General features: G+C 42.4%; 1 protein-coding gene across 2 annotated transcripts; it reads left to right on the forward strand.

Moving 5' to 3' along the window:
• The first annotated feature begins 4430 nt into the window (after positions 1-4430).
• Positions 4431-26669, forward strand: LOC124032348 (tumor necrosis factor receptor superfamily member 14-like). Of its 2 annotated transcripts, none has more exons than XM_046344683.1 (10): positions 4431-4545; positions 14936-15022; positions 15222-15347; positions 17892-18050; positions 18160-18244; positions 20124-20284; positions 20402-20416; positions 20559-20581; positions 26350-26382; positions 26482-26669. In XM_046344683.1, exons 2-10 carry the CDS (start codon positions 14938-14940, stop codon positions 26506-26508), a joined length of 714 nt encoding a protein of 237 aa, XP_046200639.1. In that variant the 5' UTR covers positions 4431-4545; positions 14936-14937; the 3' UTR covers positions 26509-26669. The 2 variants fall into 2 exon arrangements, with proteins under 2 accessions (XP_046200639.1, XP_046200638.1); XM_046344682.1 differs by lacking the exon at positions 4431-4545 and adding an exon at positions 5128-5323.

The raw sequence follows: 26669 nt of genomic DNA on the forward strand, positions 1-26669 counted from the left end.
CAGTCAAACTAAAACCTTGTGAGTTTGCCTATCATGTTGTACCAAAAGTAATTACAACCAACTCTGTGTGGCAATAAAGAGTCTTGCTGTGAACAGTGTAACAGACCAATCTAAAGACACTACACACAGATGAAATGGGGAGACCACTACCAGAACATCATTCCTTTTGATCTTTCCTGTGAGCAGTGGCCGTCTTCCTTAATTAATAAAGTGGGTCAGAATCTGGGTCAGCCAATGCGTGAGACTTCTCTCTACACAAAAACAAAACTGAAACTACAGAAATGCAAACGAGCCGTCGTGTGGCAGCGTGCCCACAAAAGCCTGGGACTTGGTTAGAGGCAGTACAGGGGTCGTTTTCAATAAGCACCAAACAGAATAAAAATGGACTGAAACGGCAAGGGAACACGTAACTTAGCCTATAAGAAACTAATGTTTTTAGTTTTCCATTGAAAAAGGGATGTCTGCTACGGTCCGCAACAATAAATACGACCAGTACTTAGGTTACAACAGATCTACCGAACTCTCTTCCTGGAGATCTACCATCCTGTGGGTATTCAGTCCGAACATATCTGAGTCAGCTAGTTGAGATTCATGTTCCAGGCCCTGACCAAATTGCAGATAATGCATTGCATCAACCAATAGTTGCATAGCACGTAATTAGAATGCCACGTTATCGACTGTGCAGTCCGGGCATTAGATTTCTATACTGCTCCGCTATATCATGTGGGTGGCATTCCTGCCTGACTACATTGCAACCACCTATCAGATCTCAAATCAAATGTTATTGGTCACATACACATGGTTAGCAGATGTTATTGCTTCTAGTTCTGACAGTGCAGTAATATCTAACAAGTAATCTAACAATTCCACAACAACTACCTAATACACACAAATCTAAGTAAAGGGAATGAATAAGAATATGTACATATAAATATATGGATGAGCAATGACAATTGAACCATGTATGGAAATGTGAATTAACACTCCTCAGCTAGCAGGCTTAAGCAAGCTAAAAACCCACATGGCAGCAAAAACTAACAAGCAGACATTGTTAACAAGTTAGAAATGATTTAAACACACTTTGCTGTAGGCTACTATTTACTAGTTAACAAAAAATAATGTATGTCATAAAATATTCACCCCACCCAGTATTATAATCAAAACTTACCAGAAAGCATGAAGTCGCTGGCTCAGACAGTGTAGTAGTGTGGGCTCAATAGTATCTCATTAGTGTGCAAGATCTTGAGAATCAGCTGCACATGTGATGGAAGAATGCACTGTGCATGCAGAGGGTTACAATTCCATTGAATTGGGGAAAGTTTAACCAAAATATGACCTCAAATTGCCTTTTGAGTATCCCACAAAAAAAGGTTCACCGTTATAAGTTAACTTTTTTTGATGAATTTAAGCAAAACTCCCCAAATTCCAGGGCTTAACTTCCCATGGAAAATTCTGGAAATTTACCGGAAAGTTTCCGACCCTTTGCAACCCTAGTGGCCAATGATTTCAAGTCTGTATGTAGGCAGCAGCCTCTCTGTGTTAGTGATGGCTGTTTAACAGTCTGATGGCCTTGAGATAGAAGCTATTTTTCAGTCTGCCTCAGCTTTGATGCACTTGTACTGACCTCCCCTTCTCGACGGTAGCAGGGTGAATAGGCAGTGGCTCGGGTGGTTGTGATCTTTTTGGCCTTCAAGTGACACCGGGTGCTGTAGGTGTCCTGGAGGGCAAGTAGTTTGCCCCCGATGATGCGTTGTGCAGACCTCACGACCCTCTGGAGAGCCCTGCGGTTGTGGGTGGTGCAGTTGCCGTACCAGTCGGAGATTGTGAGGGTTTTAGGTGACAAGTCAAATGTCTTCAGCCTCCTGAGGTTGAAAGCTTGGATAGGTGTTTAACATCAGCTAACCACCCAATATGATGTAGGAATGTAATGACCGACAGTCAATGTGACGCACAACCATTGGTTGATGCAATGCAACGTCTTCAACGTAATCAGGCAGGAACACCACCAGTATGTGGCTAGGTGATTTGTTCAAAACTTGCCTCCAGCCCATCTGTAAATAGCCCATCCAACTACCTCATCCCCATATTCTTTTTTTTTTGCTCCTTTGCACCCCGTATCTCTCTTTGCACATTCATCTTCTGCACATCTATCACTCCTGTGTTTAATTGCTAAATTGTAACTATTTCACCACTACGGCCTAGTTATTGCCTTACCTCTCTAATCTTACCTCATTTGCACACACTGTATATAGACTTTTCTATTGTGTTATTGACTGTGTTTGTTTATTCCATGTGTAACTCAGTTGTTGCCCTGCTTTGATTTATCTTGGCCAGGTTGCAGTTGTAAATGAGAAGTTGTTCTCAACTGGCCTACGTGGTTAAATAAAGGTGAAATAAAATCTTGATGTATTTATCACTGTAAAAAACAGTCTCCAAATGCATTTGTAGGTAGCTAGCTAACAGCCATGGAGGAGGGTGAAAGGATAGCAGCCCTAACTGTCAAAGTGAGAGAGTAGGCTATTCTGTATAGGGCAGGGACTTTTGTGTGGTTCCTGTCCCTAGTAGTGAGGATGGAGATAATAGTAACATAATATTCTGTGCGGTGTAATTTGAATATAATGAAGTCTGTTTCTTGTGAGGTTTTCTGTCCTCAGATAAAGAGAGCTATGAAAGCCAGTCTACATATAAAGAGGTCCCAATGAAGAGCAGTGGTTCTCAGTCCTAGTCCTGGGGAATTAAAGGGTGCACAGTGGTTCTCAGTCCGAGTCCTGGGGAATTAAAGGGTGCACAGTGGTTCTCAGTCCTAGTCCTGGGGAATTAAAGGGTGCACAGTGGTTCTCAGTCCTAGTCCTGGGGAATTAAAGGGTGCACGTGTTTGTTTTGCCTTAGCACTGCACAGCTGATTCAAATGATCAACTCATCATCAAGCTTCAAGTGGTATTCATGTATTCATTTGTGATTCTATCCTTGATATGATACTATTATTGTCACATGCTACACATGCACACGTGTGCCCATTTATCTATCAATAAAATGTTATCATGATTTGTTATCAGGGATATTATACTTTAGTAATCCACATGACCTGGTGATGTAAAAGTCTAATAATTACATTATCTTCCATATTCCTACAGATACATTCTAACTGGCGATTTCTTCAACTTGATTGCCTACAGATAACGTGTAGGGCACTGCAAGGTGCACTGCAAGGTTGGGTGACCAGGGCCATCTGGGATTGCCTCCTGGAGGAACTCAGGTGTGTGAGTGCTACCTGTGTCCTGCATAACTTCATGAGGATGGACACGAGGACCAGGAGGGGGTCTGCAGCTCGCCGCCGTGTGCCAGAGGAGGAGTCAGCTGCTCTGCAGGAGGGGATCTGCAGCTCGCCACCGGGTCCCAGAGAAGTCAGCTGCTCTGCAGGAGGGGATCTGCAGCTCGCCACCGCGTCCCAGAGGAGAAGTCAGCTGCTCTGCAGGAGGGGATCTGCAGCTCGCCACCGCGTCCCAGAGGAGAAGTCAGCTGCTCTGCAGGAGGGGATCTGCAGCTCGCCGCCGTGTGCCAGAGGAGTCTGCCGCTCTGCAGGATGTTTCAAGGATGGGGTCCAACAACGCAGCAAGAGAGGCAATCTGTGTGCAGGAGATCTTCACCTCCTACTTCTTTGAGGAGGGTGCTGTTCCCTGGCAACACCATAGACTACACTATGCACAAACAAAAGGCTCTTTTAAGAGCCATTCACATTGTAATAAGAGTATTCTTCCTTTTACTTAGCTATGTCAACTACAGTTACTCAATTCCCAGTTTGTCTAGATAGCTAGCTACACATCCATAGGCATACAGGTATTGTTATCCTCCACTGCCCAATAAACAAGAAGATAGATGAAATAACGTATCTTCATTGCATGGCAAATATCAGCAAGGAAAAGCTTACAAAATTGTACATTCAATTTGCAGTAAATACTTTAGCCAGCTAGATTATTTACATCCACTCTTTCACAGGATGACAGCCTGGATTGCTGGTTGTTTCAGGAGTCCCTAAAACATTAAACATAAGTTGTAATACTCATGTCACAACACCCATCAAGCTAGCCAGCTAGCTTGCTAAATCCTGATTTTTGTAAATTTACTTTCTGATTAAAAAAATATGCATACCCATGTCTCTACATAAACTAACATATTCCTGTCAACTGTAAAAAAAAAAATTGCATGATTATTTATGACATAATCACTTTTGCTTCCATGCTAGTATTTTTGTCAAATCTTTGCTGAAAAAAAAGTATCCAGCTTTGGGTGGCATAGCATCAAATTCGTCATGGGAACCACTCGATATGATTGGTCATCGCCCAGCGATCGCCGCTGGTGATTTGCGTAAAGTTTGGAAAAGTTGATATTTATCACCGCCTCCCACGCCACCTTCGCACCGCCCAAAGGTCCCCCGCTTGCCATTCATTTCGATGGTGCGAAGGTGGCGTGACAGGCGGTATCCTGTGCTAGTGTATCATGCCTGTCAGTCAAGCTGAGCCACGAGTTGCCGGAGCTCGTTCAGAGGTTACCTTTAAAACTACGTTTGAAATGTTTTATTAATTTTGAAGCTGCAAATGCAATGCTCACTTGTTATTTATTAATTACCATTTTCTTCCTATGGCGGGCAAGGGAGTTCTTGTTGTCGGACATACTGGAAATGTGATCTCGCGTTATTGTGTCATTCTCAATAAAGTACCAAGATATGAAACGTTGATTTGAACCTTCTGACCAACTAGTGGGTCATGCGGCACCCCACTTTCTGATTTATATCGCTTGATTTCTGATGATAGTTGACGACTATATCGACTGATTGCAATGGTATGAGGTGATCTGACAACGCCCTGATTTGCACCCTCGTAAACGTTTTGTCTCTTGGGTGTGAATCGTGACTGGTCTTGATGAATGTGTGCGGAAGGAGATTTAAATAGTAGCCATGCGTTTTGCCTGAGCAAGTGAACACCTTGTTTTATAGATTTGACAAGATATAAGTCTAAACGTGACAGGCAAATATTCTGTCGTTATATAAATGTATATTTATTTTAAAGTTCAAACCTAAGCAAACAATCTATGCGTCCATTAAAATGTTTGCTATTAGGCATACACGAAAGGCACATAATAATACACGTATATATCTAATGTTAGCTTGTAGCTAGTCAGTACGTGATAGTTTCAGACTTGTGTTAATTAGTTATAAAGTGTCTAACGGCTCTCTATTGCAAGAGAGCGACAACTAGTCCGATTACGCGAACAATGTCAATATCACGTGTATGGCTTTTGTACTGTGCTGTACTGGTTCAACTCGGTAAGTGAAAGTAACAGCATCTAGACTGGATACGCCTTGCTAGACTGTATCTGAAAACTCCAATCACATCACATGCTTCCGATATACAACTATGAGTAACCAATATTTGCACCTTAGAGTTGGCTTGTCTCGTCCAGCTACCGGATGACCGGTTGAGGTTACTACAGGTCATACACCCTATGATGCATCGTAAAAAAATAAGGTCCGAAGATGTCACACAGTTTCTCCAAACGCCACGCAGTGCACCCGTTACAAAGTGAAACCACTGAAAAGAGCTCGCTGTAGATATTTTTTAAAATCACTTTACACATTGCTGTTTTCCCATCAAGATAAATGTTATGTAGCCTATTATCTATTTGATTTGTTCTACTATATGTTTGCCATGTGTTATGTATTCTAAGTGTTTTCCCCTGCTATTTTGTATACAATGTTTGATTATCCAAATTCTGCTGTTGCTATTCTGTCTGTTGGGGGCGGGCTCAGGGAAGGAGGATAATGGAGGGGTCAGAGATTGACATCATTTGACAGGGTGACAATGAAGAGGTAGAGAGCAGGGTGAAAGATTCAGATTAAGAGCGAAAGGCCTGAGGCTACAGAGACCAAATGACAGACCAGGCCACCACATACAAGGCCACGATTTACACGCCTACAATTTAGGAAAGATCTACCGTAGGCCTGTATTCACAAAGTGTCTCAGAGTAGCATTGCTGGATTTAGGATTACTGATCAGGTACTCCTTGTCCATGTAATCAGCAGATACAGCTGCTATTTCAGCACTGAGGACCCTGATTGAGATATTATTATAGGAAAAGGGCCATTTGGTTAATTATTGTGAGAGATTATTTATCTTTATATAAAATTGCTGTGTCCATTAAATTAAAATATATATATATATATATGCCATTTAGCAGACACTTTTATCCAAAGCGACTTACAGTCATGTGTGCATACATTCTACGTATGGGTTTTATTATTGGGAACAGCGTGGAATGATATAAGGAACTATACAGTGCCTTCAAAGTATTCAGACCCCTTGACATTTTCCACATTTTGTTACATTACTGCCATATTCTAAAATTGATTAAATAAAACAATTTCCTCAGCAATCTACACACAATAGCCATCATGACAAAAATGAAAACAGGTTTTTAGACATTTTTGCAAATTTATTAAAAACATAAATACCTTATTTACATAAGTATTCAGACCTTTTGCTATGAGACTTGAAATTGAGCTCCGGTGCATCCTGTTTCTATTGATCATCCTTGGTTTTTAGACACCCTTGAGATGTTTCTACAACTTAATTGGAGTCCACCTGTGGTAAATTCAATTGATTGTACATTATTTGGAAAGGCACACACCTGTCTATATAAGGTTTCACAGTTGACAGGGCATGTCATAGAAAAACCAAGCCATGAGTTCGAAGGAATTGTCAGTAGAGCTCCGAGACAGGATTTTGTCGATGCACAGACCTAAGGAAGGGTACCAAAACATTTGTGCAACATTGAAGTTCCCTAAGAAGACAGTGTCCTCCTTTCTTAAATGGAAGCAGTTTGGAACCACCAAAACTCTTCCTAGAGCTGGCCGCCCGGCCAAACTGAGCAACGGGGAGAAGGGCCTTGGTCATCTGTATGCAGATAATACAGTGATATATGTGCATGCAAAGAGCAAACAACAAGCTGCACAAGAACTCACTACTGTAATGGTCCAGGTTACAAAGTGGCTCAGTGACTCATGTTTGCATCTCAATGTGAAAAAAAACTGTCTGCATGTTCTTCACAAAGAGGGCAACAGATGCTACTGAGCCAGATGTCTATGTGTCAGGGGAGAAGCTCCAGGTGATATCTGATTTTAAGTACCTTGGCATCATACTTGATTCCAACCTCTCTTTTAAAATGCAAGTGAAAAAGGTCATTCAAATAACCAAATTCAGCCCAGCTCATTTAGATTCATATGAAATTGTTTGACTACAGAGGTAGCAAAGCTGTACTTCAAATCTATGATACTCCCCCACTTAACATACTGCTTGAGTAGTTGGGCCCAAGCTTGCTGAACAACATTTAAACCCATTGTCTGTCTACAAACAGGCTCTCAAAGTGCTTGATAGGAAGCCCAATAGCCATCATCACTCTTATATCCTCAGAAAGCATGCTCTCCTGAGTTGGAAAAATCTTGTGCAATACATCGAAGCATGTCTTGTATTCAAGGTCCTAAATGGCCTGGCTTCCCTTCCACTCAGTACTTTTGTTAAACAGAAAACCCAAACATGGCAGCAGATCCACAAGGTCTGCCATGAGAGGTGACTGTATAGTTCCCTTAAGGAAAATCACCTTTAGTCAAGGTGCTTTCTCTGTGAGAGCTGCCCATGTCTGGAATACAATGCCATCAGACACACATACAGTTGAAGTCGGGAGTTTACATACACTTAGTTGAGTCATTAAAGCTAGTTTTTCAACCAATCCACACATTTATTTTAAACTATAGTTTTGGCAAGTCGGTTAAGACATCTACTTTGTGCATGACACAAGTCATTTTTCCAACAATTGTTTACAAACAGATTATTTCACTTATTCACTGTATCACAAATCTAGTGGGTCAGAAGTTTTACATACACTAAGTTGACTGTGCCTTCAAACAGCTTGGGAAATTCCAGAAAATGATGTAATGGCTTTAGAAGCTTCTGATAGGCTAATTGACATCATTTGAGTCAATTGAAGGTGTACCTGTGGATGTATTTCATGGCCTACCTTCAAACTCAGTGCCTCTTTGCTTGACATCACGGGAAAATCAAAAGAAATCAGCAAAGACCTCCGAAAAAAATGTATACCTCCACAAGTCTGGTTCAGCCTTGGGAGAAATTCCCAAGGTACCACGTTCATCTGTACAAACAATACTATGCAAGTATAAACATTATGTGATCACCTAGCCGTCATACCACGCAGGAAGGAGACGCATTCTGTCTCCTAGTGATGAACATACCCTGGTGCTAAAAGTGCAAATCAATCCCAGAACAACAGCAAAGGACCTTGTGAAGATGCTGGAGGAAACGGGTACAAAGTATCTATATCCACAGTAAACCGAGTCCTATGTCGACATAACCTGAAAGGCTGCTCAGCAAAGAAGAAGTCACTGTTTCAAAACCCCCATAAAAAAGCCAGACTACGGTTTGCAACTGCACATGGGGACAAAGATTGTACTTTTTGGAGAAATATCGTCTGGTCTGATACAAAAATAGAACTATTTGGCCATAATGACCATCGTTATGTTTGGAGGAAAAGGGGGAGGCTTGCAAGCCAAAGAACAACATCCCAACCGTGAAGCACGGGGGTGGCAGCATCATGTTGTGGGGGTGCTTTGCTGCAGGAGGGACTGGTGCACTTCACAAAATAGATGGCTTCATGAGGGAAGAAAATTATGTGGATATATTGAAGCAAAATCTCAAGACCTCTGTCAGGAAGTTAAAGCTTAAATGGGGTGTTCCAAATGGACAATAACCCCAAGCATACTTCCAAAGTTGTGACAAAATGGCTTAAGTCCAAAGTGAAGGAATTGGAGTGGCCATCACAAAGCCCTGACCTCAATCCCATGGAAAATTTGTGTGCCGAACTGAAAAAGCGTGTGCGAGCAAGGAGGCCTACAAACCTGACTCAGTTACACCAGCTTTGTCAGGAGGAATGGGCCAAAATTCACCCAGCTTATTGTGGGAAGCTTGTGGACGGCTACCTGAAATGATTGACCCAAGTTAAACAATAATTCTCTCTCCTGTTATTCTGACATTTCGCATTCTTAAAATAAAGTGGTGATCCTAACTGACCTAATTTGTACTAGGATTAAATGTCAGGAATTGTGAAAACTGAGTTTAAATTTATTTGACTAAGGTGTATGTAAACCTCTGACTTCAACTGTAACTGCACCACCTATCACACTTCCACAAAAACATGAAGATATGGCTAAAGGTTAATCAGATTTGTGAACATAATCCCTAGCTGTGTATTGCTGCAAACACTGTTGCTTTTATGGATTTTTGTCTTGTTGCTTTTTGTGCTATGCTGCTCTGTCTGCATGCTACGTCTTGCTTGTCCTATGTTGCTCTGCGTGTGCTCACTACTCAATGACTGTCTGTATTGTAATTGTTTTTAATAACCTGCCCAGGGACTGCTGCTGAATATTAGCCGGCTGGCTAAAAACGGCACTTTTACTGAAACATTGATTAATGTGCACTGTCCCTGTAAAAATCAACTCAAATCCTCCTTGTCATCTTCACGCTCTGTCTCAAACTGAGCAGGTCTGTCGTCCTAGTCTGCGCACATAGATGTTGACTCGCCTCCACAGTCATTGGTTAGGCAGCACAACAAGGTTTACATGAGCAGGGCAGGCCAGGCCAGGGCTCATGATTGGGAACTCCTATCTATTGCCATGTGTAATGCAGTGTAGAGATATTGTTATCCACGTCGGCACCAACGATGTTAGGATGAAACAGTCAGAGATCACCAAGCGCAACATAGCTTCTGCGTGCATATCAGCTAGAAAGATGTGTCGGCATCGAGTAATTGTCTCTGGCCCCCTCCCAGTTAGGGGGAGTGATGAGCTCTACAGCAGAGTCTCACAACTCAATCGCTGGTTGAAAACTGTTTTCTGCCCCTCCCAAAAGATAGAATTTGTAGATAATTGGCCCTCTTTCTGGGACTCGCCCACAAACAGGACCAAGCCTGACCTGCTGAGGAGTGACGGACTCCATCCTAGCTGGAGGGGTGCTCTCATCTTATCTGCCAACATAGACAGGGCTCTAACTCCTCTAGCTCCACAATGAAATAGGGTGCAGGCCAGGCAGCAGGCTATTAGCCAGCCTGCCAGCATAGTGGAGTCTGCCACTAGCATAGTTAGTGTAGTCAGCTTAGCTATCACCATTGAGACCATGTCTGTGCCTCGACCTGGGTTGGGCAAAACTAAACATGGCGGTGTTTGCCTTAGCAATCTCACTAGGATAAAGACCACCTCCATTCCTGTCATTACTGAAAGAGATCATGATACCTCACATCTCAAAATAGGGCTACTTAATGTTAGATCCCTTACTTCAAAGGCAATTATAGTCAATGAACTAATCACTGATCATAATCTTGATGTGATTGGCCTGACTGAAACATGGCTTAAGCCTGATGAATTTACTGTGTTAAATGAGGCCTCACCTCCTGGCTACACTAGTGACCATATCCCCGTGCATCCCGCAAAGGCGGAGGTGTTGCTAACATTTACGATAGCAAATTTCAATTTACAAAAAGAAAATGACGTTTTCGTCTTTTGAGCTTCTAGTCATGAAATCTATGCAGCCTACTCAATCACTTTTTATAGCTACTGTTTACAGGCCTCCTGGGCCATATACAGCGTTTCTCACTGAGTTCCCTGAATTCCTATCAGACCTTGTAGTCATTGCAGATAATATTCTAATCTTTGGTGACTTTAATATTCACATGGAAAAGTCCACAGACCCACTCCAAAAGGCTTTTGGAGCCATCATCGACTCAGTGGGTTTTGTCCAACATGTCTCTGGACCCACTCACTCTCACAGTCATACGCTGGACCTAGTTTTGTCCCATGGAATAAATGTTGTGGATCTTAATGTTTTTCCTCATAATCCTGGACTATCAGACCACCATTTTATTACGTTTGCAATTGCAACAAATAATCTGCTCAGACCCCAACCAAGGAACATCAAAAGTCGTGCTATAAATTCACAGACAACACAAAGATTCCTTGATGCCCTTCCAGACTCCCTCTGCCTACCCAAGGACGCCAGAGGACAAAAATCCGTTAACCACCTAACTGAGGATCTCAATTTAACCTTGCGCAATACCCTAGATGCAGTTGCACCCCTAAAAACTAAAAAAATGTCTCATAAGAAACTAGCTCCATGGTACACAGAAAATACCCGAGCTCTGAAGCAAGCTTCCAGAAAATTGGAACGGAAATGGCGCCACACCAAACTGGAAGTCTTCCGACTAGCTTGGAAGGATGGTACCGTGCAGTACCGAAGAGCCCTTACTGCTGCTCGATCGTCCTATTTTTCTAACTTAATTGAGGAAAATAAGAACAATCCGAAATTCCTTTTTGATACTGTGGCAAAGCTAACTAAAAAGCAGCATTCCCCAAGAGAGGATGACTTGCACTTTAGCAGTGATAAATTCATGAACTTCTTTGAGGAAAAGATTATGATTATTAGAAAGCAAATTACGGACTCCTCTTTAAACCTGCGTATTCCTCCAAACCTCAGTTGTCCTGAGTCTGCACAACTCTGCCAGGACCTAGGATCAAGAGAGACGCTCAAGTGTTTTAGTACTATATCTCTTGACACAATGATGAAAATAATCATGGCCTCTAAACCTTCAAGCTGTATACTGGACCCTATTCCAACTAAACTACTGAAAGAGCTGCTTCCTGTGCTTGGCCCTCCTATGTTGAACATAATAAACGGCTCTCTATCCACTGGATGTGTACCAAACTCACTAAAAGTGGCAGTAATAAAGCCTCTCTTGAAAAAGCCAAACCTTGACCCAGAAAATATAAAAACTATCGGCCTATATCAAATCTTCCATTCCTCTCAAAGATTTTAGAGAAGGCTGTTGCGCAGCAACTCACTGCCTTCCTGAAGACAAACAATGTATACGAAATGCTTCAGTCTGGTTTTAGACCCCATCATAGCACTGAGACGGCACTTGTGAAGGTGGTAAATGACATTTTGATGGCATCGGACCGAGGCTCTGCATCTGTCCTCGTGCTCCTAGACCTTAGTGCTGCTTTTGATACCATCGATCACCACATTCTTTTGGAGAGATTGGAAACCCAAATTGGTCTACACGGACATGTTCTGGCCTGGTTTAGGTCTTATCTGTCGGAAAGATATCAGTTTGTCTCTGTGAATGGTTTGTCCTCTGACAAATCAACTGTACATTTCGGTGTTCCTCAAGGTTCTGTTTTAGGACCACTATTGTTTTCACTATATATTTTACCTCTTGGGGATGTTATTCGAAAACATAATGTAAACTTTCACTGCTATGCGGATGACACACAGCTGTACATTTCAATGAAACACGGTGAAGCACCAAAATTGCCCTCGCTAGAAGCATGTGTTTCAGACATAAGGAAGTGGATGGCTGCAAACTTTCTACTATTAAACTCGGACAAAACAGAGATGCTTGTTCTAGGTCCCAAGAAACAAAGAGATCTTCTGTTGAATCTGACAATTAATCTTAATGGTTGTACAGTCGTCTCAAATAAAACTGTGAAGGACCTCGGCGTTACTCTGGACCCTGATCTCTCTTTTGAAGAACATATCAAGACCATTTCGAGGACAGCTTTTTTCCATCTACGTAACATTGCAAAAATCAGAAACTTTCTGTCCAAAAATGATGCAGAAAAATTAATCCATGCTTTTGTCACTTCTAGGTTAGACTACTGCAATGCTCTATTTTCCGGCTACCCGGATAAAGCACTAAATAAACTTCAGTTAGTGCTAAATACGGCTGCTAGAATCCTGACTAGAACCAAAAAATTTGATCATATTACTCCAGTGCTAGCCTCTCTACACTGGCTTCCTGTCAAAGCAAGGGCTGATTTCAAGGTTTTACTGCTAACCTACAAAGCATTACATGGGCTTGCTCCTACCTACCTCTCTGATTTGGTCCTGCCGTACATACCTATACGTACGCTACGGTCACAAGACGCAGGCCTCCTAATTGTCCCTAGAATTTCTAAGCAAACAGCTGGAGGCAGGGCTTTCTCCTATAGAGCTCCATTTTTATGGAACGGTCTGCCTACCCATGTCAGAGACGCAAACTCGGTCTCAACCTTTAAGTCTTTACTGAAGACTCATCTCTTCAGTGGGTCATATGATTGAGTGTAGTCTGGCCCAGGAGTGGGAAGGTGAACGGAAAGGCTCTGGAGCAACGAACCGCCCTTGCTGTCTCTGCCTGGCCGGTTCCCCTTTTTCCACTGGGATTCTCTGCCTCTAACCCTGTTACGGGGCTGAGTCACTGGCTTGCTGGGGCTCTCTCGTGCCGTCCCTGGGGGTGCGTCACCTGGGTGGGTTGATTCACTGTTGTGGTCGGCCTGTCTGGGTTTCCCCCCTTTGGGTTGTACCGTGTCGGAGATCTTTGTGGGCTATACTCGGCCTTGTCTCAGGATGGTAAGTTGGTGGTTGTAGATTTCCCTCTAGTGGTGTGGGGGCTGTGCTTTGGCAAAGTGGGTGGGGTTATATCCTTCCTGTTTGGCCCTGTCCGGGGTGTCCTCGGATGGGGCCACAGTGTCTCCTGACCCCTCCTGTCTCAGCCTCCAGTATTTATGCTGCAGTAGTTTATGTGTCGGGGGCTAGGGTCAGTTTGTTTATCTGGAGTACTTCTCCTGTCCTATTCGGTGTCCTGTGTAAATCTAAGTGTGCGTTCTCTAATTCTCTCCTTCTCTCCTTCTTTCTCTCTCTCGGAGGACCTGAGCCCTAGAACCATGCCCCAGGACTACCTGACATGATGACTCCTTGCTGTCCCCAGTCCACCTGGCCATGCTGCTGCTCCAGTTTCAACTGGCCTGGGCCCTAGGACCATGTCCCAGGACTACCTGACATGAGGACTCCTTGCTGTCCCCAGTCCACCTGGCCATGCTCCTGCTCCAGTTTCAACTGTTCTGCCTTACTATTATTCAACCATGCTGGTCATTTATGAACATTTGAACATCTTGGCCACGTTCTGTTATAATCTCCACCCGGCACAGCCAGAAGAGGACTGGCCACCCCACATATGCTCTCTCTAATTCTCTCTTTCTTTCTCTCTCTCGAGGACCTGAGCCCTAGGACCGTGCCCCAGGACTACCTGACATGATGGCTCCTTGCTGTCCCCAGTCCACCTGACTGTGCTGCTGCTCCAGTTTCAACTGTTCTGCCTTATTATTATTTGACCATGCTGGTCATTTATGAACATTTGAACATCTTGGTCATTTTCTGTTATAATCTCTACCCGGCACAGCCAGAAGAGGACTGGCCACCCCACATAGCCCGGTTCCTCTCTAGGTTTCTTCCTAGGTTTTGGCCTTTCTAGGGAGTTTTTCCTAGCCACCGTGCTTTTACACCTGCATTGTTTGCTGTTTGGGGTTTTAGGCTGGGTTTCTGTACAGCACTTTGAGATATCAGCTGATGTACGAAGGGCTATATAAATAAATTTGATTTGATTTGATTTGATTTAGCCTAGTTTTATATACACCATCCCAGCAGAGCAAAAACTCGGGAAGAAAGTACATTTTCTTCGAAATATCACTTTGCCCTGTGCTTCACCGTGCAAGCTCTTTCTATAGCCTAGGTATAAAGCCTATACTATAGGCTATGGAACATTTGATTGAGACCACACTAGGCACACTTGATATTGCCCAGCAGAGAATCAGGGATAAGGGGCATCATGAGGCACACATGAGACAATAATAATCAACTAATTCTCAAACCCTGAGCAATATGACATTTCATCGATTTACAAATTACATGACCCTCCTCTATTAATAAAAATTTTAAAAATACTAAATATATGGTAGTAATGGTAGATAATTGCTTTTCTTTCATTTCTCTATTTTCTAACCCAGACATGATCATACCTGCATCTGGAAACAAGTGTGGCCCTGCAGAGTACAAATCTAACACTGGTCAGTGCTGTCCAATGTGTGGAAAAGGTAAGGGCATCAAGGACTTGTTTACACTACTGTACATAATATACATTTATTTTAGTACTATTTTAATGCAAAATTAAACTTCACACAATTATATTACATTTTTAAGGAATTAAACATAGTTTGATATCAAAATATAAACAATACACTACATTGTAAATGCATGTGCAATGTAATGGCATATTTTGTTTTATTTGATTAGGTTTAGTTGTCCGCAAGGACTGTACATCGGAGTCCAGCACGTCCTGCATACCCTGTACAGGACAGACCTACATGAATGCAGCTAACGGCTTGGACAAGTGCTTTCCCTGCAGTCCTTGTGATCCAGGTATTATGAGGGACCCTAATATTTTGGGGGGCCATAATATTTCAGGTATTTTGGGGGCCCTAAGTGACATTTGGTTGCCATGAAATTCTATTCATTTTGCCATGGGACAAAAATTGCCTACAATTCTACACATTTTGCCACATTATGCCATGGCCTGTGTCATATCATTATGATATGAAGAAAATTTATTTTGGAAGAACAGAATATTAGTGGGCCTATTGTACAGTGCAATCGGAAAGTATTCAGACCCCTTGACTTTTTCCACATTTTGTTACGTTACAGCCCTGTTCTAAAATGGATTCAATCATTCCAACCCCCCCCCCCCCATCAATCTACACACAATACCCCATTATGACAAAGCAAAAACAGGTTTTTAGAATTACAGCCTTGAGTCTTCTTGGGTATGACGCTACAAGCTTAGCACACCTGTATTTGGGGAGTTTCTCCCATTCTTCTTTGTAGATCCCCTCAAGCTCTGTCAGGTTGGATGGGGAGTGTCGCTGCACAGCTATTTTCAGCCATTCCTGTGTTGTTTTGGCTGTCTGCTTAGGGTCGTTGTCCTAATGGAAGGTGAACCTTCGCCCCAGTCTGAGGTCATGAGAACACTGGAGCAGGTTTTCATCAAGGATCTCTCTGTACTTTGCTCCGTTCATCTTTCCCTCGATCCGGACTAGTCTCCCAGTCCCTGCCGCTGAAAAGCATCCCCCATGCTGCGACCACCATGCTTCAACGTAGGGATTGTGCCAGGTTTCCTCCAGACGTGATGCTTGGCATTTAGACCAAAGAGTGCAATCTTGGTTTCATCAGACCAGTGAATCTTGTTTCTCATGGTCTGAGAGTCCTTTAGGTGCCTTTTGGCAATCTACAAGCAGGCTGTCATGTACCGTTTACTGAGGAATGGCTTCCGTCTGGCCACTCTACCATAAAGTCCTGATTGGTGGAGTGCTGCAGAGATGGTTGTCCTTCTGGATGGTTCTCCCATCTCCACAGAGGAACTCTGGATCTCTGTCAGTGACCATTGGATTATTGGTCACCTCTCTGACCAAGGCCCTTCTCCCCTGATTGCCCAGTTTGGCCGGGCAGTCAGCTCTAGGAAGAATCTTGGTGGTTCCAAAGTTCTTCCATTTAAGACTGATGGAGGCCACTGTATTCTTGGGACCTTCAATGGTGCAGAAATGTTTTGGTACCCTTCCCCAGATCTGTGCCTCGACACAATCCTGTCTCGGAGCTCTACGAACAATTCCTTTGACCTCATGGCTTGGTTTTTGCTCTGACATGCACTGCCAACTGTGGGACTTTATATAGACAGGTGTGTGCACCTTTCCTAATCCTGTACAATCAATTGAATTTACCACAGGTGGACTCCAATCAAGTTGTAGAAACATCTCAAGGGTGTCTTAAAAACCTGTTATTGCTTTGTTATTACGGGGTATTGCGTGTAGATTGATAAGGATTTGTATTTATTGAATCCATTTTAGAATAAGGCTGTAATGTAACATAATGTGGAAAAATGGAAGAGGTCTGAATACTTCCCGAAGGCACTGGATGTTATCTGACTGGCTATGCTCCATACCATAGGCTTTAGGCTTGTTCATTTAGCTGACAAGATATGCTTATACGTCCCGTGCCATTGTTTTAGAATTTTATAAATACTGGCGGATAATTTGTTTGTTCGACATGGGATCTTTTTGTCTGTACATTTCATTATAAAAACCATCATATTGAAGTAAACTTGAAGTCCAATTTGTAAGTCGCTCTGGATAAGAGCGTCTGCTAAATGACTTAAATGTAAATGTAAAGTCACGTGATGACATGGTGTGTGGTCCTCCCACTCCAACTTGGGAAAGCATGCAGTTTATTAGGCTACAGATGAAATAAGTTATGATGAACTTCACAGGGTGGTGAAAGTTGATGGTGATCTTGATGCTCCTTTCCAATAAATATCGAGGGTCTGATTCTGGTGAAATGATGATCGACGCTTGACTGCTGTTTGGCAAATACAAATATTCTCGCTCTTATTCATAATAATCTCATTATGTAGACTAGCCTACCCGCACGGCCTTCCTGCACTGTATCTGCGAGCTGTAGCTAGAGCGCAAGTGTGAAGACCAGAGAAGGCACATTTGCTATTTAAAGCAACAGTTTGTGTGACTAAACTATTGGTAGAGTTGAAAATGCGATGGAAACCCATTCAACTTTATATTTTTATTCAGTACATAAAAACAAAATAAACATGTTGTGTGTACTACATCATCAAGCACTGATTTATCTGCAACAAGTCCGTTTTTTAGTGGAAACAACACTGGGGGGGAAATGAGCATATTTGCTTTATTGCAGATTTGATGATATACACATGAAAATCTGTCTCCAATTCAATGGAAACCGAGCTAATGAGGCTTGTCCACAATCTGTTTTCTTTGTTTATTCATTAGGATCTTCTTCAGGCTAGTTTCCCAAGACTCCTTTCAGTTCATGCACCACATAAGATACATCCTTGCGATAAAAAGAGTCCCCTGTAATCCTCCTTACTTTTCTGTTTTCCAGGACAAGGTCTGTACATTTTGATGACGTGTACTACTACAAGTAACTCTATTTGTCATGTTCTAAATGGATATTATTGTACCAGCTCCTCAGCTGGCAACGAGTGCACCTTTGCGCTAAGACATACACTTTGCTCACCTGGACAGAGAGTTAAAGTACCGGGTATGTGTATATATAGTATGAAGTAAAGTTAATAAAATACCATTCTTTTTCATAACTGTTATTGTCAATAGGAATTACTCACAGCATATTCCATGTTATTCCTGTGCAGGAACAAAGACAACAGATACCATGTGTGAGGAGTGTCAGCATGGTTCTTACTCACGACGTGGTGTGAACTGCACTGCTTGGACTGAGTATGTTTTGGCTGGTTTCATTCCTATTTGTTAGAGACATTAACAATGGCTGGTTTGATCTGGATGACTACGCAAAAATATGGGATTTTAAGCCTTGTTCACACTGCAGGCCTTAATGCTTAAATCAGTTTTGTTTTGGAATACTGACTGTCCAAACTGTAAGTTACAAGTGACCAAATGGGATGTGTGTGTGTGTTCAGACAGCAGTCATTTGCTGACATGGCTAGCTAGTCGCCATCGTAATGACGGGTGTGTGCACAGTGGTGTACTCTGATTGGTGGTGGTGCTCCTGCTTCCCATCACTCAGAAGCTATGTAACAACCTAAGGTGATGACAACAATGTGTCGTCATGGAAGTTTCACAGTTGCTTTGAATGTTCAAAATCATCGTGTAAAAACACTTTTAAAGCCTCAAAGGACAAAGATGATCCAAGTTTCAAAACAAATCCTTTTTGGTTATCCACAGCAGTTAACTAGCTAGCTAGGTAGCTGTTTAACCTCCTGGCACATTTGTTTGTAAACTATTAACAAACTATTTAGCTACCACATTCATGTCAAACTGTCAACAGAGTAGCTAAGCTGTTATACAGGTGAATGAGGACCCAAAAGCGACTTAGCGAAAACAGAGTCTTTATTCCAGTAAAACTCAAGACGAAAACAAAACAGGAAAAAACTTAAATCCACTCGTAGTAACGAGGACAGACTGGAGACTCGAGCATTGACTGCAGGTTGCTTCGGGAAGGCACCGACCGTAACAGACTCAGACACCTGCTCACATGCAGCATCTGAAGGAGACAAGACACGACAGGGCGAGACAAGGACACAGCACAGCGAACATCATACAAGGATCCGACAGGACAGAAACGGAAAACAAGGGGAGAAATAGGGACTCTAATCAGAGGACAAGATAGGGGACAGGTGTGAAAAGACTAAATGAGTGAGTTAGGAGAATGAGGAACAGCTGGGAGCAGGAACGGAAGATAGAGAGAGGAGAGAGAGGGAGGGGGAGAGAGAGGGATAGAAAAAGGGAACGAACCTAATAAGACCAGCAGGGGGAAACGAACAGAAGGGAAAGCATAATGACAAGACAATATAAGACAAAACATGACATAAGCAACAACATATGCCAAATAAGTCTAAAAACCACTTGAGGGCATTATAACTTGATATGACTATTTAGACATGTCGCATGGCCTGGGAATCAGATTTGAATCTGACTACAAACCACCTACAATCAAGCCAATTGTGGCTTAAAATATCCAACATGCAACAAAAAACAGATTCGGATTTGCAAAAAAATTGGATTTGAGTCACTTCAAACTGCCAATGTGAACAAGGCTTTATAATCAATAACAATAATTGATTTACTTCAAGAATACCTTAGATTGACTTGTCAATACTGGTTCATGTGGCTCAGTTGGTAAAGCATGATGCTTGCAACGCCAGGGTTGTGGGTTCGATTCCCAAGGGGGACCAGTATGGGGGAAAATGTATGCACTCACTACTAAGTCTCTCTGGATAAGAGCGTCTGTATAATGACGTAAATGTACTGTACTAGGGGAAACACTGCATTCAACAATTATTATGAGGATGATCAATAATGTCATTGTTACCTAATCAGAGTTTTAAATGCCCAAATTAAGGAATAGTGACAACATTTCTATTGGAGAAACATTTGTAATATATTGAAATGAAATGCCTCTAGCCTTTACACTCATCGATATTATCGTTTGGCCTTCATAGATTTGTCTGTAAAAAAAAATATATATATGTATATACATTTGAATCAATGTTTGATGATCACTAATATGATAATGGTTCAATAATGGTTCAATAATGGTTCAACTGCCTTGAACAACTTTTATTTGTTCACCTTTTAGTTGTAAAGCCATTGGACAATACAAGATTGAAGATGGAAGTCAAACAAGAGATGTTGTTTGCGGAAAATCTGCGGAATCACTAAGGAATAGAGTCATTGTCTTAGTTCCATCTTCAGTTTTCCTTTTTGTAGTCTTTATTTTTGTCTTGTTTGTAACTAAAGGTTAGTCTTTTTCGTTCTTTATTGTTCGGTTCCTTCAGCATGTCTGTGTTCTACATAAGTTAATGAATAGGTTTTGCTTCGCTCCTAACAATCAGATAACTTTTGATTTGTTTTCAGGTAAAGAAACTAAAGGTTAGTTTAACATGTTTTACCCTTCTCCCCACATACTGTACATTACTGGCCCTCTCACCTTTCTAAAAATGTATTACTTATAGATCTAGGCGATTAACTTTGCATCACTTTGTTAACCCAATTAATTTTGCTATGTTTTCAGAAAATCAAGGTACATCTCCTAAGGTACATTTCTATATTTTTGAGTTGCTTTCAAATGTAGGCTATTCTTAATCTAAGATTTGACTTATGTACAGCATTTGAACCACGTACAGCATTGTAGCAAATGTAGGTTTCTTAGATGGAATATCATTTAATTGTAGTAGTACTGTAGTAGTTTTCCATATTATGCACATTGCAGTAACTATACTGAATAATGAATGACTGAAATCATTTGAATGTCATAATAAAGGCATGATTAGTGATTGTACTATGGTCCTGTGGGTTATCAGTACAACCCTAATTTAACACACCTGATTCTACTAATTAGCTGCTCAACAAGACCTTCACTAGCTGAATCAGATATGCTAAATTAGGGTTGGACTGAAAACATACAGGACAGATCTCCAGGAAGAGGGTTGGGCAGCCCTGGACTAAATCTTTAATTGGCATAGTGCAGCGATTCTCAACTGGTGGGTCGCGACCCAAATAGGTTTTGAATTATTTTTTTGCAAAACTTAAATACCTTATTTACATAAGTATTCAGACCCTTTACTATGAGACTCGAAATTGAGCTCAGGTGGATCCTGTTTTTAATGATCATCCTTAAGATGTTTCTACAACTTGGAGTCCACCTGTGGTAAATTCAATTGATTGGACATGATTTAGAAAGGCACACACCTCTCTTTTTACAATGTCACACAGTTGACAGTGTATATCAGAGCAAAAACCAAAACATGAGGTCAAAGAAATTGTCCGTAGAGCTCCGAGACAGGATTGTGTCGAGGCACAGATCTGGGGAACGGTACCAACAAATTTCTGTAGCATTGAAGGTCCACAAGAACACAGTGGACTCCATCATTCTTAAATAGAATAAGTTTGGAACCACCAAGACTCTTCCAATAGCTGGCCGCCCAGCCAAACGGAGCAATCAGGGGAGAAGGGCCTTGGTCAGGGAGGTGACCAAGAATCCAATGGTCACTCAATGGTCAATCTGACAGAGCTATCTAAAAATGTATCTCTCCAGAAATAAGTCTCTCACTGTTGCCGCCTGTTATAGACCCCCCCCTCCTCAGCTCCCAGCTGTGCCCTGGGCACCATATGTGAATTGATTGCCCCCCATCTATCTTCAGAGCTCGTACTGTTAGGTGACCTAAACTGGGATATGCTTAACACCCCGGCAGTCCTACAATCTAAGCTAGATGCCCTCAATCTCACACAAATTATCAAGGAAGCTACCAGGTACAAACCTAAATCCGTAATCATGGGCACCTTCATAGATATTATCCTGACCAACTTGCCCTCCAAATACACCTCTGCTGTTTTCAATCAGGATCTCAGCGATCATGCCTAATTGCCTGCATCCGCTATGGGTCCGCGGTCAAAAGACCACCCCTCATCACTGTCAAATGCTCCCTAAAACACTTCTGCGAGCAGGCCTTTCTAATCGACCTGGCCCAGGTATCCTGGAAGGATATTGACCTCATCCCGTCAGTCGAGGATGCCTGGTCATTCTTTAAAAGTAATTTCCTCACCATCTTAAATAAGCATGCCCCTTTCAAAAAATGTAGAACTAAGAACAGATATAGCCCTTGGTTCACTCCAGACCAGACTGCCCTTGACCAGCACAAAAACATCCTGTGGCGGACTGCAATAGCATCGAATAGTCCCCGCGATATGCAAATGTTCAGGGATGTCAGGAACCAATACACGCAGTCAGTCAGGAAAGCAAAGGCTAGCTTTTTCAAACAGAAATTTGTTTTGGGACACTGTAAAGTCCATGGAGAACAAGAGCACCACCTTCCAGCTGCCCACTGCACTAAGGTTAGGTAACACGGTCACAACCGATAAATCAACAATAATTGAGAATTTCAATAAGCATTTCTCTATGGCTGGCCATGCTTTCCTCATGGCTACCCCAACCCCCGCCAACAGCTCCACACTCCCCGCAGCTACTTGCCCAAGCCTCCCCAGCTTCTCCTTCACCCAAATCCAGATAGCAGATGTTCTGAAAGAGCTGCAAAACCTGGACCCGTAAATATCAGCTGGACTAGACAATCTGGACCCTCTCTTTCTAAAACTATCCGCCGCCATTGTTGCAACCCCTATTACCAGTCTGTTCAGCCTCTCTTTCATATCGTCCGAGATCCCTAAAGATAGAAAAGCTACCGCGGTCATCCCCTCTTCAAAGGGGGAGACACTCTATACCCAAACTGTTACAGACCTATATCCATCCTGCCCTGCCTTTCCAGTCTTTGAAAGCCAAGTTAATAAACAGATCACTGACCATTTTGAATTCCACCGTACCTTCTCCGCTGTGCAATCTGGTTTCCGAGCTGGTCACGGGTGCACCTCAGCCACGCTCAAGGTCCTAAACGATATCATAACCGCCATCGATAAAAGACAGTACTGTGCAGCCGTCTTTATCGACCTGGCCAAGGCTTTCGACTGTCAATCACCGTATTCTTATCGGCAGACTCAATAGCCTTGGTTTCTCAAATGGCTGCCTCGCGTGGTTCACCAACTACTTCTCAGACAGAGTTCAATGTGTCAAATCGTAGGGCCTGTTGTCCAGACCTCTGGCAGTCTCTATGGGGGTACCACAGGTTTCAATTCTCGGGCAGACTATTTTCTCTGATTCCCTGATCCACCTCTACACAGACGACACCATTCTGGATACATCTGTCCTTTCTTTGGACACTGTGTTAATTAACCTCCAAACAAGCTTTAATGCCATACAACACTCCTTCTGTGTACTCCAACTGCTCTTAAACGCTAGTAAAAACCAAATGCATGCTTTTCAACCGTTCGCTGCCCACACCCGCCCGCCCGACTAACATCACTACTCTGGATAAGAGCGTCTGCTAAATGACTTAAATGTAAATGTAAATGTACTCTGGACGGTTCTGACTTAGAATATGTGGACAACTACAAATACCTAGGTGTCTGACTAGACTGTAAACTCTCCTTCCAGACTCATATTAAACATCTCCAATCCAAAATGAAATCTAGAATCAGTTTCCTATTTTGCAACAAAGCCTCCTTCACTTACGCCGCCAAACATACCCTAGTAAAACTGACTATCCTACTGATCCTCGACTTCGGTGATGTCATGTACAAAATAGCTTCCAACACTCTACTCAGCAAACTGGATGCAGTCTATCACAGTGCCATCCATTTGTTACCAAAGCCCCTTATACCAACCACCACTGTGACCTGCATGCTCTAGTCGGCTGGCCCTCGCTTCATATTCGTCGCCAGACCCACTGGCTCCAGGTCATCTATAAGTGTATGCTAGGTAAAGGTCCACCTTATCTCAGCTCATTGGTCACGATAACACCCACCTGTAGCATGCGCTCCAGCAGGTATATCTCACTGGTCATCTTTTTTGTGTGTTTAATTATTATTTTTCCACTCCTTTATCCCCAATTTCGTGGTATCCAATTGGTAGTAGTTACTGTCTTGTCTCATCGCTGCAACCCCCGTACGGACTCGGGAGAGGTGAAGGTCGAGAGCCATGCGTCCTCCGAAACACAACCCAACCAAGCCGCACTGCTTCTTGACACACGCACATCCAACCCGGAAGCCAGACGCACCAATGTGTTGGAGGAAACACCATACACCTAGCGATCTGGTCAGCGTGCACTGCGCCCGGCCCGCCACAGGAGTCGCTAGTGCGCGATGAGACAAGGATATCCTTGCCGGCCAAACCCTCCCTCCCTGGGCTCGAACCGAGAATAAGACCACTGCACCACCCGGGAGCATCTAATCTACCAACCTCACCCCCATATTGTTTTGATGTACTTTTCTGCTCTTTTGCACACCAGTATTTCTACTTGCACATCATCATCTGCTCATCTATCACACCAGTGTTAATTTGCTAAATTGTAATTACCTTGCTACTATGGCCTATTTATTGCCTTACCTCCTCACGCCGTTTACACACACATTTGCACACTATTGTGTTATTGACAGTACGCTTGTTTATTCCATGTGTAACTCTGTGTTGTTGTTTGTGTCACACTGATTTGCTTTATATTGGCCAGGTCGCAGTTGTAAATGAGAACTTGTTCTCAACTAGCTTACCTGGTTAAATAATGGTGACATAAATAAAAATACATTTGCTCAATTTCGAGTCTCATAGAAAAGGGTCTGAATACTTACAGTTGAAGTCGGAAGTTTACATACACTTAGGTTGGAGTCATTAACTCGTTTTTCAACCACCCCACACATTTCTTGTTAACAAACTATAGTTTTTTGGCAAGTCGGTTAGGACATCTACTTGGTCGCAAATGGGGTGTTCCAAATGGATAATGGCCCCAAGCATACTTCCAAAGTTGTGGCAAAATGGCTTAAGGTGTTATGCCGGTGAATGAGGACCCAAAAGCGACTTAGCGAAAACAGTCTTTATTCCAGTCAATGGCAGAAGTAATACTCCTGGACAACTCAAGAAGAAAACAAAACATAAAAAAACTTAAATTCACTCGTAGTAACGAGGTCAGACTGGAGACTCGACCATTGACTGCAGGTTGCCTCGGGAAGGCACCGACCGTAGCAGACTAAGGCACCTGCTCGTACGCAGCATCTGAAGGTGACAAGACACAACAGGGCGAGACAATGACACAGCACAGCGAACATCAAACAAGGATCCGACAAGGACAGAAGTGGAAAACAAGGGGAGAAATAGGGACTCTAATCAGAGGGCAAAATAGGGGACAGGTGTGAAAAGACTAAATGAGTGAGTTAGGAGAATGAGGAACAGCTGGGAGCAGGAACGGAAGATAGAGAGAGGAGAGAGAGGGAGGGGGAGAGAGAGGGATAGAAAAAGGGAACGAACCTAATAAGACCAGCAGGGGGAAACGAACAGAAGGGAAAGCATAATGACAAGACAATATATGACAAAACATGACATAAGGACAACAAAGTCAAGGTATTGGAGTGGCCATCACGAAGCACTGACCTCAATCCTATAGAACATTTGTGGGCAGAACTGAAAAAGCGTGTGCGAGCAAGGAGGCCTACAAACCTGACTCAGTTACACCAGCTCTGTCAGGAAGAATGGGCCAAAATTCACCCAACTTATTTTGGAAGGCTACCCGAAACGTTTCACCCAAGTTAAACAATTTAAAGGCAAAGCTACCAAATACTAATTGCGTGTATGTAAACTTCTGACTCACTGGGAATGTGATGAAAGAAATAAAAGTGGTGATCCTAACTGACCTAAGACCGGGAATTTTTACTCAGAGTAAATGTCAGGAATTGTGAAAAACAGAGTTTAAATGTATTTGGCTAAGGTGTATGTAAACTTCCGACTTCAACTGTGTGTGTGTGTGTGTGTGTGTGTGTGTACGCACACACACACACACAGTCTGATTTTACACAACTTAAACAAGGTAGAAAATGTGTAGAAAATCAAGGAGTTTTTAAAAATATAAATGTAATCTCTGAAATGTGTATTGAAACACAGTATTTTCAATTTAGAGCTATTAGCAGCGCTATGTTGGTTGATTTTGTGTCTCAAACCAGTGAGTTTAATAAGAGTTCTTCATCAAGAATATGGCAAAAATGAAATTATTGAAAGAGGTGGGAATATTGTTCCCCCGTAATGTAATTTCTACATTTACTATCAATGTAGCATCACAAATAGTTTTCCGATGCGAATATTGGGTTGTGTCTAACCCAACCTGGTTCAATATGGGTCCTGAGGCAAAACCAGTTGAAAATCACTGCCATAGTGCAACTTGTACCAAATGTATTTTATATCAATGGGTTAATGAATTATATTTATATTGTAGCTTCCTGTAGAGGAAACGGGTTTTCACGAACATGTAAGTTAAACATTTGCCTTTCTTCTTCCAAACGATTATGCTAATGCTCACGTAGTATGCATAGAAAGTAACAAATCATTCATATTTTGAAATGAACAGAGTGGCGGTGGAAGAGCTTCACAGTGAAACTATACCTCAACTGTGACAACTGGCCAAGGACGACAGAGCAAGGACTGACAAGGAATATTTTCCACATTTTGTTACATTACAGCCTCATTTCTAAAATGTATTCAGTTGTTAGAGATTTTTTGCAAATTTATCAAATAAAAACTTGGAAATGTTCACAA

This window comes from Oncorhynchus gorbuscha, linkage group LG03 (assembly GCF_021184085.1).
Source record: "Oncorhynchus gorbuscha isolate QuinsamMale2020 ecotype Even-year linkage group LG03, OgorEven_v1.0, whole genome shotgun sequence".
Taxonomy (NCBI): Eukaryota; Metazoa; Chordata; class Actinopteri; order Salmoniformes; family Salmonidae; genus Oncorhynchus; species Oncorhynchus gorbuscha.

Coding starts and splice junctions, on each gene's coding strand:
- LOC124032348 (XM_046344682.1), top strand. CDS start 5,272: ATGTCAATATCACGTGTATGGCTTTTGTACTGTGCTGTACTGGTTCAA. Junction 18,051..18,159: donor ACAGAGAGTTAAAGTACCGG/GTATGTGTATAT, acceptor ATTCCTGTGCAG/GAACAAAGACAACAGATACC. Junction 20,582..26,349: donor ATCAAGGTACATCTCCTAAG/GTACATTTCTAT, acceptor TTTATATTGTAG/CTTCCTGTAGAGGAAACGGG.